Source organism: Hermetia illucens, chromosome 4 (genome assembly GCF_905115235.1).
Source record: "Hermetia illucens chromosome 4, iHerIll2.2.curated.20191125, whole genome shotgun sequence".
Taxonomy (NCBI): domain Eukaryota; kingdom Metazoa; phylum Arthropoda; class Insecta; order Diptera; family Stratiomyidae; genus Hermetia; species Hermetia illucens.
The window spans coordinates 120210454-120226898 of NC_051852.1; the positions used below are offsets into that span (position 1 = coordinate 120210454).

The 16445-nt window shown below is 41.0% G+C and overlaps 1 protein-coding gene across 4 annotated transcripts in view; it reads right to left on the minus strand.

Annotated features, from left to right (window-relative positions):
• LOC119654883 (protein Aster-B-like) overlaps positions 1 to 16445 on the minus strand; it is a 128150-nt gene that overhangs the window by 87051 nt on the left and 24654 nt on the right. For 3 of the 4 annotated variants that reach the window (XM_038060494.1, XM_038060492.1, XM_038060495.1), the window contains 5 exons: positions 8140 to 8830; positions 7828 to 8077; positions 7642 to 7772; positions 7382 to 7578; positions 7053 to 7329 (listed from right to left, as the gene is read on the minus strand). In XM_038060494.1, coding sequence (XP_037916422.1) covers positions 7053 to 7329; positions 7382 to 7578; positions 7642 to 7772; positions 7828 to 8077; positions 8140 to 8830 — 1546 coding nt within the window. The remainder of the gene's footprint in view (positions 1 to 7052; positions 7330 to 7381; positions 7579 to 7641; positions 7773 to 7827; positions 8078 to 8139; positions 8831 to 16445) is intronic. The other variant, XM_038060493.1, reaches the window with a different exon arrangement.

The following is a 16445-nucleotide window of genomic DNA, read 5'->3' on the forward strand; positions in this document are numbered from 1 at the left end:
AGAGACTGAATACACTCGGGTCGACCAACAAAGTCCGGATACTTTGGGTTCCAGGCCATGCTGGGTTGGAAGACAACGAAGCAGCGGACGAACTAGCCAAGAAGGGAGCAGGGACGCCTTTGCACAGGCCAGAACCCTTCTGTGGAATCGGAAACGGTTTCATGGCTATGACTCTAAGAAATGATGAGGAACGGTTGAGGGAACTATATTGGGCGGGTCTACCAGGAATGGAGCAGTCCAGGGTACTTATGGGGGATACGAACCCATACGCACAAAGGATTGCTTAAACCTCACTAAAAAGTACCTTCGAATCATAGTGGGAATTCTCATGGTCATTGTCGGCTGAACTATCACCTAGGGAAGCTAGGGATATCTACGGACACTGCCTGCAGGTTTTGTGAGGAGTATGACGAAACCTCTATACACGTCCTGGGAGTGTCCGGCACTTGTGCAAAGTAGGTCGAGGCATCTGAGAGAACACTTAATACCAGATGCAAAGCTGAAAGATCTGAAAGTAGGGAACATACTAAAATTCCTGACGGTTATAGGCCTGCTTGAGATACTATGATCAATAGTATAAGTAAAGTAGTAAAAGGGGCACAATAGTTCTTTAAAGACATGGTGCGACTTTCCCTTAACAGAATAATAATAATAGTTCTGTCTTTCCTAAGTGTTAATAGAAGGTTTAAGGCGTAACGGAAAATTATTTTCAATTTTTTTGAAAACGAAATGGCGGCGCAAAAAATATTAAAAAAAAACTCCTTATTTTGGAATAACCTAAATTGACGAAATTCTACAGGTCACAATTTGTTATCTAAAACAAAAAACCATCCTTCCTTGATAGAAAACGTTCTCTCCTGGTTTCTCTATCTTCTAAAGGGAGGAAACGCTCACACTCCGTTATACACGTAGCGGCGTCTTCTGGGTAAAATTTATAACATTGAAATCCCATTGGAATACCAAGTTGATTCATAACTAGCTCTATTATGGGCATCATTGAAATAAATTAGAGCAAGGTTTACAGCAATATTGAGGACAGTTTTACTACAGAAAGCAAATTTAGGAGCCATTGACCACACCATCGCAATAAAACTTTGGTTCGAATTTTAGGCAAATCCGACCAAACAACGCGTTAGTAACACATCTTTACTTGAGTCTTTGTATTATAAATTAGCTGGCCACGCTAGAGGGTAGGATTTTCATTCACTAAAACCGCTCCCCTTGCCTCGTTAGTTAGATCTCCTGCCTTCTATCCACTGTGTTCGTAACCACTCATTTCTGATTTATTTCACCTTTCACAGTTTATCCTGGATTGCTGCGATCATGAAGTTGATCGCATTCCAGTTCTCCAGACATGCTAACATTCCCTGGACAATATTTCCGGTGATAGCAATTTACCTAGAGTTTCTTCTGGATTTCTCCTTTCTTGCACGAATCTTGGACATAGGAAGAATACGTGTACTGGGTCCTCTGGGACCCCATTGCAATTTGGACACTCTGGTATTAACAATATCTTCCGTGAGCTGTGAAAGACTGGGTAAGATTATAATTGATCGTCCCATACTTTCTCTCCAGCCACTCCCCCAAAGAAAGGGATCAACCTGGTCCCATAGCTGTTGCTCTTGGCTTTAAAGGTTATTACCAAATTGGAGAGCACATAGCATTTTTGTTTGACGCCGTAGAAATGATAGCCCCTCCTGGGCATGAATGAAGTCAGAATGGTGGATCCGGAAATACAAAAAATATCTAACCAATCAATAAATTCCTAAAATATGTTAAACCGGACGTCACTTCCATCCTACTTAAACAAAAGCAACCATTATTCACTAACCCATAACAAACATGCCTTATGTACTGAAATAAGCAAACAACATGAGAAATCAATCCTTCGTACGATCACAGATCGCTAGGTCATAACGAAAAGGTGCCTCAAGAGGGAAAGTTTTGTAAATTCCGTTAGAATATTTGGTTATATGTCCGCTCCATTGCACGTAGTTCGTAACGCATAAGCATTTAGTATATCAGACTACTCTATAATTTTGTTAATAATAGTAATTTTTCACCAGACACACACGCCGAGCTTCACGAGAAGCTGCGGGCTTTCGAACCATGGCAAACTGGAAGGCCAGCGGCGTGTTACAAGGCTATGACATATTCTGTGGTCTGTGGAGTCGATGCGGGAGTTTTCTCGGATAAAACAGTATATTCGGGTCGTATGGTTTCCCAGGGTTTCCAAGCGGAAATACTGGCGATATTGAAGCCTGTCGATGGCTGAAGCATGATACGAGTCTCAAGTGTAACATAGCCATTCTGATCGGCAGTCAAGCATTGGCCAGGCCAGAAATTAGCTGAGCAGTCCGGGCGGCACGCTCAAGGTCACCCTTCTCTGAGATCCCGGTGATAGGAGCATAAGGGGAAATGAGCGGGCTACCGGACTGGCTAGGCGGCAGTCCTTCGTTGAGCCCAGTCTGTGTCCCGCTAGCGACTGTTAAGGATGGATGACAGCACTAAAGTCTATTTTAAAATACTAGTTGGGTCTCTTCCTTTGATATTCAATATGGCTACATCCGGTGAACAAAATTGTACACCCCCAGTTTGCTTAGAACGATGTAGCACGTTGCCTGTATGGAGTTTAATGACAACCAACCTTCGATCAGCGAGCTAATTGAGAAAACTTCGTGTTTTTTTAAATATGACAATTTGAAGATGATTCGATCGGCGTGATAGGAACCGTAGCCAACCGCGAATCTGGAGCAGTGCTTTTTCGAATTGATCTGTCGTCAACGTGCACTTTGTATGATCAATATATATTTCTAACAAAATCAAAATGAATTCTTCCTTGGAAGGATAATTTACTATTCTACATCAATGAGCCTATGTTGTATATTTTTTATATTGTACAAATTTCGTGAGAATTTGTATAGAAAATTAATTTCTGATGAAAAGAAATAACAGAATATATAGGGAAAAATTTCGAACAAATTTTGTAATCTGATCTTTCTATTACCGATATGATTTTGAATGATTTAGCGAGCGAAGATCCTTGATCTAATGATCGTGAACAACACGGCCTTTGGCCACTTCATAAATCCACCAATCTTTCTTAAAACATATGGAAACTGCTTTAATGGCGTAAAATCCCCAAACGATATGGACTTAGCTGAATCTGAAATCCGACATGACGATTTGTCCGTGTGGAGATTTTAATGGCTTCCAACCTTACTCCGTCTACTATTACGTTTTCGTTTCTAGCGACGTAGGTTACATTCGTCGGGAATCGTCCAATGTAACCCAATTGGGATAATTGTCTCTATCACGCTTTTTCCAGTTTTCCGATTGAAGGCAAACACTATTGTTTTGTGGTCCATATCGCTGTAGATTGCTTGTAACCCGCGGTCGTATATGCAATAAATTCGCTGAGAATTCCCTAGAGAGACTCCAAGAACTTTCCAAGCATTAAATTGCTCGAGTACTGCTCCAATCGATGTACGAAATATGTCCAATTAAATGGCGTATTTTCAACGTAAGGGCTCGATAACGCTGCATTGGCAATTTGCTCCTTATATTTTCGCAAACTAGCATCGGCTTGCGGATTCTACGTAATCTTGCGTTAATATTTTTCCCTGACACCAATTTTTCTGTAACAATTCTCGAAAATGACAGCCCCTATTCACGGGGTCGATGATCCGGAAATACCTACGATGCCTCGCGTTTCTCAATTTTAATGCTATTGAAAATCGTCGATGTAAACGTAGCTGAAATTCAATCCTCGAGGAGCACGATCAATATCCCGCTGGAATATTTGCGCAGCGTTACATCGACAAAATATGATCAAGTTCAAAAAGTTCAAACGGGGCGATGACTGCCGTGTTCGTGAGGTGAGTGAAATCTTGAAATCTGATAGTATGCTTCCATTGTCCTCACTCAAGAGTTGGCCCTGTTGAAGCATATAACCGAACTCGAATTTCGCTTTGCGGAATTTTCCAGATGCTGACCATTTAGCTCTTTAGACAATTGGTGATCCTTTCATCAAAATGTTATGATTTGCACCGTGTAGGTCTTCGTGTTGGGCGGAATCGTGAGGTCGACGAAATTCGTGAGTAGATCATAGTGCTGAGTTTTGCATTGCAGGATAAGTTTGTCTCTCCATGGACTAAACTTATTGAATGCTCGCCGCAAGCCGAAATTGAGGATCACGATTTGATGTCCGCAGATTCCAATGAGCGTATTATTGGCGGCATAAAGATAACAGTCCGGATAGCTCAGTGGTTAGAGCACTAGGCTGTCATACGGAAGGTCGCGGTTCAAATCTCACTGCTGGCAGTGGAATTTGCATCGTGACTTGACGTCGGATACCAGTCGACTCAGCTGTGAATGCGTACCTGAGTCAAATCAGGGTAATAATCTTGGACGAGCGCAATGCTGACCACATTGCCTCCAACAGGCTAATCTGTAGTGTACAGTTACGGTCTTGAATGAAGTGCTCTAACACACTTCAAAGCCCTGATCCAATATGGATTGTTGCGCCAACAATTATTATTTACGATTAAAAATAACACTGCGTGGGTATGTGCTCAAATGCAGAGAATTTCGTGATACATGACGAGCCCAGATAAAGATTCGATGAAGGTAAACCCTGAGCAGATGTCACTACCACGCGATGATTTTCACGTCTGCATTGCACTCGAATCGGTTACCATTTTTGAAATTGTCTCTAGCTTTGCGTCACCGTTCTCTTAATTAGGTAGAACATGTCAATATGGTCTCGTTGGTCGGTGTCGTGTTGCTGCATCTGACACCCAATATGCTTATCAGCCTAGAGAGTCCTGTGAGTTTTCTTTTTTTCTTTCCATTGCTTGGTTTCGAATGGTACGCGATGGGGGTGTTTCTAGATATACAATGCGCCGTTGATTTGATGGGCAGAGTTCTGGATGAACGACCTCAATGAATTAGATACTACCATTGTTATTAATAGCGAGCTACCGAGAACTGAGCGATTTAAGTGTCTCGGATCAGTACTATCAGCCAATGGCCAGTCGGGCACGTCATCATCGGTTGCGCCATTTTGTTCTATCAAAGGCCCGACTGGATATAATAGCGAAGCCTTCAAATCACCATCCAGCGTAACAAGCCACCGTTCGGCTAGCCTTTTGGCCGCTTACCATCAACTTCCATGTTCCGACCAATCTTAGCGAGTGAATTCTCCTTAGCGCGAATTACGTGACCATACCATAGAGGACGCCTCTATTGCAATTTTTCCACGATCACAACTCCATATCGATCGCGTATATCTTCTCGCCACTAGTCCAACGCGACATCTTCGTCTCCATTATCGCAAGACGCCGTTTATTGCCTTTTATAGTCGGCCAACACTCAGAGAGGGCGACAAGGCGGTGACATTACGGTAAATTTTAGATTTGAAACGTTTGTTGATACGTACATAACAAAGAACAGCAGTTGTGGAACGTGACTTCATCAAGGTTGCGCTAATGCGTGAAGCAATTTCATAGCACAGTTCTCCATTAGCTGATAGCATTGACCCGGGATATTTGAATCCTCAGTGCTGGGCAAGTCATTGCCGCTAACAGTGATTGTGCCTGTTTCATGGGGATCGGTCGTCAAAAATTCCGTTTTATTCAGATTCAATCTGAAACCGTGTTACATGAGGCGATCATTTCATTTTTGGAAGATCATTCTTGCTATTAGACCCTAGGGAAAAGTCATCTGCATAAAGCAATGCATAGGACGCTCAACGCTGGATGTCCCGTATGACAGTGTCCACAATAAGAACAAAGCCGAATGGTGAGAGGGCGCTTCCTTGATGAACACCGACAGAGATACGAAGCGGTTTTGATACACACGCCACACTTCGAACTTTACTTTTCGGATCTTGGTAGAGCAAATTAACCCAGCGGACCAGTTGCTCTGGTACTAACTGCTGTCGTAGGGCATATCAGATGAGTTCGTGTGGCACACGGTCAAACGCTTTCCCCAGATCCAGAAATGCAATGTAAAGAGCGCGATGCTTCTTACGCTTCATGAATAACCGCGCAGCGTGTATTCAGTCAGTAGTTCTGTAATTCTTGACAAACCCGGCTTGATTGACGATTATTATGTGTTCAAAAATTTTCAGAATATGGAACAGCAACCGGATGGAACGGTAATTTCAATTTTCTGCTGTGCGACTATCAAAGACAATAAACGCCACTTCAAGGTAAAGTAGACGAAGAAATGAGGGCATGCAAGGGGTTGCACCATCGTGGATTTGCGGGAATACCGAAGGGATAAAAACTAAAGAAGACAAAGAAAAGAATTCCCGTCTACGAGTCTGAATATTTTATATTTAAAAGTAGTCTAGCGACTACGAAACACTGACGCCTGTGCACTTCCAAAGCGATCAATAACAACATTGTGACAAGTTTTCAACACAAGCACCCACGAAAAAACCCTAAAAAGTCACAAATTATAAACCCCTCATTTTTAAGTAACAAATTTACTAAGGCAAGGATCCACATGATCGTGCCTGCTAATGATATAGGCATTTTACCGGCCGCCCGCTTCTCGAGGGTCATCGTGAGCCATATCAACAATAGCGCTATTATAATAAATAGTTCGGAGGGTCATTAAGAAACGGAACATCACTAACAACAATTTTTTCCTAAATGCAAATAGGGAGCCACATGAAAGTGCAACACCGAGCCTAAATTCAAACTGACTTATACCACTGATGACAGATTTCATTCTACTCCCGCTGTGAAACATAAAGCTCCCTTAAAGCAGCTCATTATGACGCATCGAACTTAATATCGCTCAATATGGTTCTACGCATGAAAAAACTACATTTTGAATCTACAACAAATTCCAAATTCCTTAAAGTCAATGAACTTTATGAATACATTTATTCAGCAAGTGGCTACAGAAATACGTATTCGGGTACTAATAAGATCCATTGACCATAAGAAATTCGGAATTTGTTTACTTTTAGAGTATGACTTCAGTCAATGTAAAAGAACAGAGCGCTACACACTTTTAAAACAAATACAAATACTCACTTCAAAGCCGAAAAATCTGGAAAATATGCTGCCGCTTCATCGCCGAAACCTCTTGATTCTAAATTCCATAGCTTAAATAGTAGTATCACATTTAGGAAAATTAATGCTGTCAATAATACAATGACAGACCAGGAAATCAATTTATATTTATTTGATGATTCCGTGAAAGCTGCATTTGGACTAGGAAGTTTACTTTTAGCGACATCAGGTTGCAGGGCAGGTACGGTGACGGCTTCTTCTATTGGTCGAGGCAACGTTGAGGTACCTTTAAGTTTATCTTCATTTCAGTTTGAAGCATTTTTTGCACTTGATGTAAATCATATACAAACCTCTCCTTGGACGTCGTCCTTTTCCCTTTGCTGGCGGTATACAATATTCACTTTGCAGGGCACGCAAAAGAGCCGTATAGAAATCTTCGAGACCAGCCCATGTATTTTTTTCTATAAAGCCTTTTACTACACCCCATATGGATTTCTTAAATTTAATCTGGCAATGTACGGATAGCATGGTATGGTCGTCAACCGTTCTAAAAATGTAAAATACAGTTGCCAATTAAACCCTTACAAATGATCACATTTTAGATGCGTACTTCACAAGACAATAATGCATCAGAACACAGAAACTATCAGCATATGGAATCCCGGCGTTTACACTATTCACATCTATGGAGTAAAGTTGCCCTGGTTGACTACATTCCCTCATCACTTGCGTTTCCGTCACCTGATACGAATCAAATTTCATTTCAAATTCATATTTTCACTGGTGTCCCACTTACATTTGATGTTTTTGGTCCAACATGTGTTAAAGCTACCGTAACGTTCACAGTTCTAACTTTGAGTCCATCTTCACCAATGGTCCAATTCCCGTGGGCCATATTCGTTGACTTTCGGCCGGCATGGAAGTCTACGAGGAATTTTGACTTGGAAAATAGTAAATTAAACAAAGTATCAACATTGATTGGCAAAATTGTGTGCACAAGCTGTCGTCCTTCATGCATTGACGTACATTCAGCCGTACTAATAAATCTGAAAAAAAGACAAGATTTCTTTAGTAAAACCCGTCATAACGAATGCCACGCTAAACTCACGGAATGCTTTTGTCTTCCTCTGAATCGCTAGAATTCGAAGAATCAGTTGGCAGATTTTCTGATGTTTTAATCATACTATCGTCCTTAGATCGCGCATTCTTTGTGTTCTTTCGTTTTGTCTCTGACATTTTCACTTTCTCGTCGCTGGAGTTCTTTGGAGAAACTTCCACTTTAGTTCCGTCACTACCGGTCACCATATTGCTATTACTCAGCTTATTGTCTGTAGAATTTTGATCTTCAGAGCTACCAGTCGATTTGTTTCTTGCCTCTATCGGTAGTAAACTCGTCCCCGATTGGTCTTCTTCTTTACTCAGATAAGGATCAATGTAATCTTCATCATCACTTGTTAATCCTAATTCATCACCATAGCAGTTGTGTACCCATTGCCACATTTCCTGCGGTTGCATTTGCTTGTCCATCAACGCATTTTGCCATACTCGAAATAGCATTAAAAACGCTTTGTCACGAGTGGTGAATGATGTTAAAAAATACTTTTCTGTTTTTGTAGACACTAAAATCGCATTCGGAATCACACGAGCTGTTTTCTCTTTTGTAATACTTTCAACATCTTTCCACTTTATACATAAACATGTTTCCCATCTGAATATGTTAGCATAAAAACATAAATAATTTTGCGAAACATAAAGCCGTCCATGCACCAGGATATCCCTTTGTAATGCACATGAATAATCTGCAAAGATAAAAGATGAAAATTATGTTAAATCTACAGCGTTCAGACATTTTGCAAATTGCGTAGAATATGATATAATATCAGAAGAAAAACTATCAGATCATGAAGAATTGTGCAAAAGAACTTAAAATTTCATGAAAGATGATGAAGGATGCATGAAATATATAATCTAAAATCATGAATATTAGCCCCTTTATTGATTGCCACGTTGTGCTATATTTCACATATAAGAATTAGTTGAAAATATAATTCAACTTCCTGCAAACATTGTTTGAGATCCTTCTAAAGCTTTCCAAGAAGGTTACACTCTAAAACGACTCACTTGGCATGCATCCAAATAAGGCAGATTTAATGCAATCATTTATAGCTCAGTGATCTAACGGTTCCGTGGTTAGAGCGCTAGCTAATCGACATGGAAGATCACGGTTCAAATCTGGTGGCAGAGGGATTTATATTGTGACTGTATGTCGGCTACCAGTCGACTCAGCGGTGAATGAAAACCTGAGTGAAATCTGTGTAATAATTACGGGCGACCGCTATGATGACCTCATTGTCTCCTCCTCCTCCTGTAGTGTACCGTTACGATCTTCAATGAAAAGCTCTAAGTCACTTCAAGGGCCTGATCCAATTGGATTGTCGCACCGACGATTATTATTATCAAACATAAATGAAGGTCCTGGCAGTTTAAGGTAAGCCATGTAGGTATAATCCCACGGCCCCCTTCGGTCACGGATTGATTCGGAACCCTCAATCAGAGTCCCGCCGCACAGTGCATAGTACGTAAAAATCGAAATATAGTTTGACGATTTTTTTATTATTTGGTATTAATAAGGGGAGCTTAGACACTTGTTAATTCCCAATGTACCATTGTTTACATTTTATATTAAGTCGATAACAATGGCGAAAGTTAAGGAATCATTTTTTCTTAAATAATCGCTATAATCCGATCCGGTTACTTTCCCATACCATGAAGATTTTTGAACCCATTCTTGACAACCGTATTCGCGAAATCGTTGAAATAACCGTGAATCAAGCCGGATTTGTCAAGAACTGCGGAACTACTGACGCAATACACGCTGCTGAGAAGCATCGCCCTCTTTACATTGCCTTTCTGGATCTACAAAAAGCGTTTGACCGTGTACCACACGAACTCGTCGGGTATGCTTTACGACAACACTTCGTGCCAGAAGAACTCGTGCGCTGGGTTCAATTGCTCTACCACGATCCGAAAAGTAAAATTCAAAGTATGGCGGGTGTATCAAAACCGCTTCGTGTCTCTGTTGGAGTTCATCAAGGAAGTGTCCTCTCACCACTCCTCTTTGTCCTTGTTATGGACACCGTCACACGGGATATCCAACGTCCAGCGCCCTACACACTGCTTTATGCAGATGATGTTTTCCTAGCATCTGATAGCAAAATCGATCTCGAGCAACTTGTTCAAAAATGGAATGATCGCCTCATGCAACACGGTCTCAGATTGAATTTAAACAAAACTGAATTTTTGACGACCGATCCCCATGAAACAGGCACAATCACTGTCAGCGGCAGTGATCTGCCCAGAACTGAGCAATTTAAATACCTCGGGTCACGCATTAACGCAACCTGGATGAAGTGGCGTTCCACAACTGGTGTCCTTTGTGATCGACGTATCAACGAACGTCTCAGATCTAAAATTTACCGCAATGTCGTCCGTCCAGTCGCTCTCTATGGTTCTGAGTGTTGGCCGACCATAAAAGACAATGAACGGCGTCTTGCGGTAATGGAGACGAAGATGCTACGTTGGACTAGTGGCGTCACACGTTTAGATCACATCCGAAATGAGGGTATCCGCGATCGTTATGGGGTTGCACCGATCGTGGAAAAGTTGCGAGAGAGGCGTCTTCGGTGGTACGGTCACGCAATTCGTGCAAACGAGAATTCACTTGCCAAGATTGGTCTGAACATCGAAGTCGATGGTAAACGACCAAAAGGCAGACCTATGCAACGGTGATTTGATACGCTGGATGGGGATTTGAAAGCCTCGAGATTGCACCCAGATCAGGCATTCGATAGAGCCAAATGGCGAAGCCGATCACGACGAGCCGACCCCGCTTGTGAACGGGACAACGGCTGAAGAAAAAGAAGAAGATCAGTTGCACTTTATCTTTCAGATGAAGCGAATATGGAATGCACTTAGCAGGGTATGTACTTTTAAATAGTATTTGTGAAATAAAATATTTCTGTAACTAAACTGTCTGCTAATGGTCTGTAAAGTTAAAATAATTATCATTATTGAAATTATAATTTTGAAAATCTCCAAATATCCGTTTGTATCTTTTGCATATTTGACTTCTTCCTCTTCTTTTTTCCCCAGCCTTTATCCCGTTCACAAGCAGGCTCGGCTCGGTCGTGATCGGGTTCGCCATTTGGTTCGATCAAAAGCCTTATCTGGATGCAATGCGAAGCTTTCAAATCCCCATCCAGCGTATCAAGCCACCATTGTTTCGGTTGGCCTTTTGGTCGTTTACCATCGACTGCGATGTTCATGATCAAAACGTGTCACGCCATTAGTCCAACGTAACATCTTCGTCTCCACTACCGCAAGACGTCGTTCATTGTCTTTTTTTAGTCGGCCAACACTCAGAACCATATAGAGCGACAGGACGGACAACATTGCGGTAAATTTTAGATTTAAGACGTTCGTTGATACGTCGATCACAAACAACACCAGTTGTGAAACGCCACTTCATCCAGGTTGCGCTAATGGGTGAAGCAATTTCATAACACAGTTCTCCATTGGCTGATAGCATTGACCCGAGATATCTAAATCGCTGTTCTGGGCAGATCACTGACGATGACAGTGATTGTGCCTGTTTCATGGGATCAATCGTCTAAAGTCCAGTTTTATTTAGTTTCAATCTGAGACCCGGTTGCATGAAGCGATCATTCCATTTTTGGACAAGTTGCTCGAAATCATTTTTGCCACTAGACGCTAGGAAAACATAATCTGCATAGAGCGAAGTTATACCATTTGTTAGGCGAGGCTATCACAAGAAGAAAGACATTCGGCGTAGTTGTTTTGAATAGAGGAAAGATAACAGAATAAGCACCGCTTATGGAAAACTATGTTTGATATTGAATCGAGATGAGTCAAAGGAAGAATTACAAGGAAAAATCTGAAATATAAGTAAATTATCTTGTCTCAAGCTTAGAAAAAAAGGGCGAATTCGTTAAAAATCGCAGGAAATTTCATCTGCACTATGCATGATGAAACCTACTTGCAATGCAATATAGCCTGGGCCGAGCGGACTGAAAACGCGAGTGGAGAACCTTTGCTGCAGATATGGCCGCAAAATCCTCAGCTCTAAATACTCACAAGGCACAAACTTTATAATTTGACTGAGGTTTGCCCGAAAGAAAGTACAAATTTTAAAGATCAGCGATTAACGGTCTGCTTTCCTAGACTATACTCATTAAATTTGGAAAAAAAATGCTTTGTTACCACATCAAAATGTGCAGATGAAATTTCCCCTTGCACAGATTCTTTTGCAACTTTATCAACTAACAGTACACAATTGCAAATTTAGATGAAGGAGAGAAGGATTAACAATGGATACTCGATGACAGTACCAATCATAACTCTCGCTAATGACGCATCAAGCACTGTTGAACATTCGTTTCTTACAGCTGTAGTGACTGAAATAGCTGAATAAGAGAACAGTAAAGGTAATCTGAGTCATCCGCTTGAATAGTCTACCGGCCTATCAGAATTGTCTTCCAAAAGTTGCGATGCAAGCCACACTATGGTCAGACCGATTCTCTGTCCTGTAAACCCGTCGGGTACAGCCACAGTTGGATAGTAGTATTATTAACTTTTTGTCTGACATAAATACCATTAGGTGTCATACATGCTGAGAAGCAGTCTTGTCTTTAGCTAGGTAGCTTAGGTAGTCTCCATGATATACATTCTTTCAGAATACGGTTTCAATAAGGAACGACAGTATATTATTGACACCACTATTAAGAATGGGTATAATCCTCAGACTATTGAGAAATTGATCGAAAGCAAAATCAAGCAACACAATAGGCATGCCTATACAACAATATTTTCACTGCAGAAGGATGTAACCACCAGACGGATACGGATTTAACAACATCAGGAACTGGGTAAAAAAATTCGGTAGTCAACTGCAAGTCGTAGGTTCGAGTCGATCGTCCATCTTGCGGGATTTACTGGAAAGCGTCAAGGATCCTTTGGCAGCGGAGGAAAAAAGCGGGAGCTACCGAACAACGTGCAGCGACTGTAATAAAATATACATAGGACAGACTAAACGCCTGATAACGACTAGATTTAATGAAAACATCAAGGAAACGGTAAGTAGTGTTTGGAAACAAAAGTCATGCATAAGATCATCAGTGGCAGCGCACATAGTCGAGCAAGCCCATACCAGTCAACGCGAAAATCTTGAACTCTTGCGTCATATAAACCGAACAACAACCTTGGACTCTTGGGAAAGTCTAGAAATTTTGAGAGAAGACGCGACGCGGTTATTAAACACAAATTTCGGTAATTGGCCCTCAAAATTAATAAGACACGTCGCGGTAATTAACAGATAATTAGGGTAATAATTTAATGTTTTTTTTTAAAGTAATTTAGGTAATTAGTGTTTGAGTATAAAAAGAACCGTATAACCGCAATTGTTTTTAGTAACTTTGTAGTGATGAAGGTGGTAGGTTGCTCCCGAAATATATTAGATATATATTAGATATATATTTCACTGTAAAATAAAAATTGTAGTTTTAAGTAAGCTACTGGTCTATCAATTTTGGCTTGACTACAAATACAAGACAATATCGAACCTATTTCTTTAACTTAACTTAATCTAACCCAATCAATATTCTAATTAAGACTGTTAACAAAATACTGCTCACCTACACTAAAAAAATAATTTAAAAATTTAAGGGCACATTCCCATTCCCCACTGCAATATGCAGATACGAATAACACCTTTGAACTGCTCGCAGTTCTACATAACGAATATGTTTTATCAATACTATAGCGATTAGTGACGCAGTTCACTCCACTCCTGTCTTCACTTCGTCTTTGAGGCGCGAAAAACTTTAATTGGCAGTGAGTGTTCTGTCGGAAGGTCAGTTTTAGAAGCAAACAAATGATAGATTCGATAGTAGATGAACCCTAACATAACCAAAGAGGTTCAATTTAAGCAGACATCTTGTCTTCTGTATGAATTCATGAACATTCTTTTGTAGATATGTAACAGCGTCTCAGCAAATCTGCCAAGTGCATCGATCAACAACTTCAAGCTACAGAACAGTCAAGTAGAAATCATACTTTTCAGAATATATTCGTCAGAGTAACTGTATGCGGGGTGTATACTCCTCAACCAAAAATGAAAGTGAGCGTAACAGAACTGTATGCACGACTTACAAACGACAATTGAAAACCATGTTAGACACAAATAACTTACACATATTTTAAATGTTGTTAAGAATGTGGATAACTACATAGAAATAACCCAACAGATGGAACATTGCTTTATCTTCAAAACAAATCACTTCACTTCAGCCACCAAGTAATTGTGTTAAAACTGGTTGTAATTAAGTATCGTTCTTTAGACTACAGGGTTTTGTGGAAGCACGATTGCACACAACATGCAGCGGACGAAGCAATAATCAGTTACACGTACCGGCGATCACTATCGCAACAATCAAAGTAAAATGTTGGGCAATGTTGGTTTCGTGTTATCTAGCTAGCGCCCAAATAAAATGTTGCTTGCTAGGCAGTAAACTGATGAGGCCAATCTGCCATATCACTCGGAATGATTCAGGTTTTAACGGCAATAATAAACAGATCATGGGTTAAGGTAGGTGGGGACAGCATTGCTTTTATTTTTTTTATATCATATATAATATTCGAAATATTAATGACGTTTTTCGCAAATTCAAATTTCTGCTATAATCAATTTCCTTCCATTATTTTGCAAACTATTTCATAATAATTATTCTTTCCTTCGACTACCATTTGAAATGCTGCCTCCAATTTGGCATTTATCTCCAACTCTACTATGCATAGTCGTTTCCCCGGTTGGCTTCTCTTGCTCTCCTTTCCGACAATGGACCAAGAAAATACAAACGACACTACTGTGGATGCGCTCATCCAGGCTCTGCGTTATTCAAAACTGCATCAGGCATTGGAACTGGCCAATGAGAAAACTTTGAAAGAAGTCTAAGCATATAGTCGCCAATTCGTGGCCGCAAAACGCAGTCACGATAACAAATCCCTCTGCCACCAGTGAGATTTGAACCCCGACCTTCCGCTACGAGGGCCTAGCGCTCTAAAAAAAAGGATTTATCTCGAAAAACAAAATGAAGTCAACTCGATGATCCAGACGATGCAGAAAGGGGATACCATCGAAGAGTCCAAAAGCTCGTGGACTTCACCAGTAGTCTTCGTAAAGAAGGATGACCGTACTCGGTTCTGCGTGGATTACTGGCAATTGAATGAAGTGTTCCAACGCTTGCGACTGGCAAAGCTGAAACTAAATCCAGAGACGTTCACACTCTGTAAAGAAGTCAAGTACTCACAACAGATCCGGAGAACACGCTCCCTGCAGTGAACGCGCCTACTCCGAAGGATAAACATCAACTTCGTAGTTTCCTGGAATTAGCCACATATTATTGTCATTTGTCATCAGCTAAAGGAGAAAAGCAGACAATTCACTTGGAATAAATGTTTTGAGCTATCCAAATCCCGGGAAATTTTTATTGTGGATATCGACATAAGCAATGTTGGACTCGAAGCAATACTCTTGCAGGAAATCGGTGGACAAGATAGGGTGCTATCATATTATGGCAGGATACTTTCAAAACCCAGGCGAAACTATTGTGTAATTCCCAGGGAATTATTGACAAACACTTCTATGGTCAAAAGTTGAGAACAGATCATGCGTCGCTAAAATGGTCACTTCAATTCAAAAACCCCGAACGTCGCACGGTGGGTAGAAAGACTTCATTCATACAACTTCGAGATTGTTCTTCGAAAGGGAAAACTTCACGGAAATGCAGATACTCTGTCCCGCAGACCATGTTCCCAAAACTATGGTTAATGTACTCGTCTAGAGAAGAGGGAAACCAGCCACAATTTGCGGTTGCTGACGGTAAACTCGAATGATGGATGGAATCCTCACGAAGGGAAGGAGACGATATATCGCCAATAATTGACTGGACAAATCAAGTGGAAAGACCCGAGTGGAAAGATATATCGGAACGGAATCTTAGGGTGGAGAACTGGAGAGTTACTGACCAGTGAACTTTCTCAGACCATCATCAATTCGATATTTTTCAGTTTAGATCCCGCCACCGAGGTTTCCAAAACTTTCAGAGTCTCCAGGACGATCAACTGGAGGAAGTTGGTCAAGTTATCAAGAACAAACTCTCCGGTGCGCCAATTGGTAAGATTGGCACGACAAACGAACTGGAGTCAAAGTTCGGGATTCTGTAAAAGGCATTTGAAACCGCCTTTAAAGCCTATTGCCCTACTAAATACAATAAAAAGACACTGCCACCGTGGTGGAATGAAGATCTGTCCAGCCTCAGGAAGCTAACCAGAGAGATC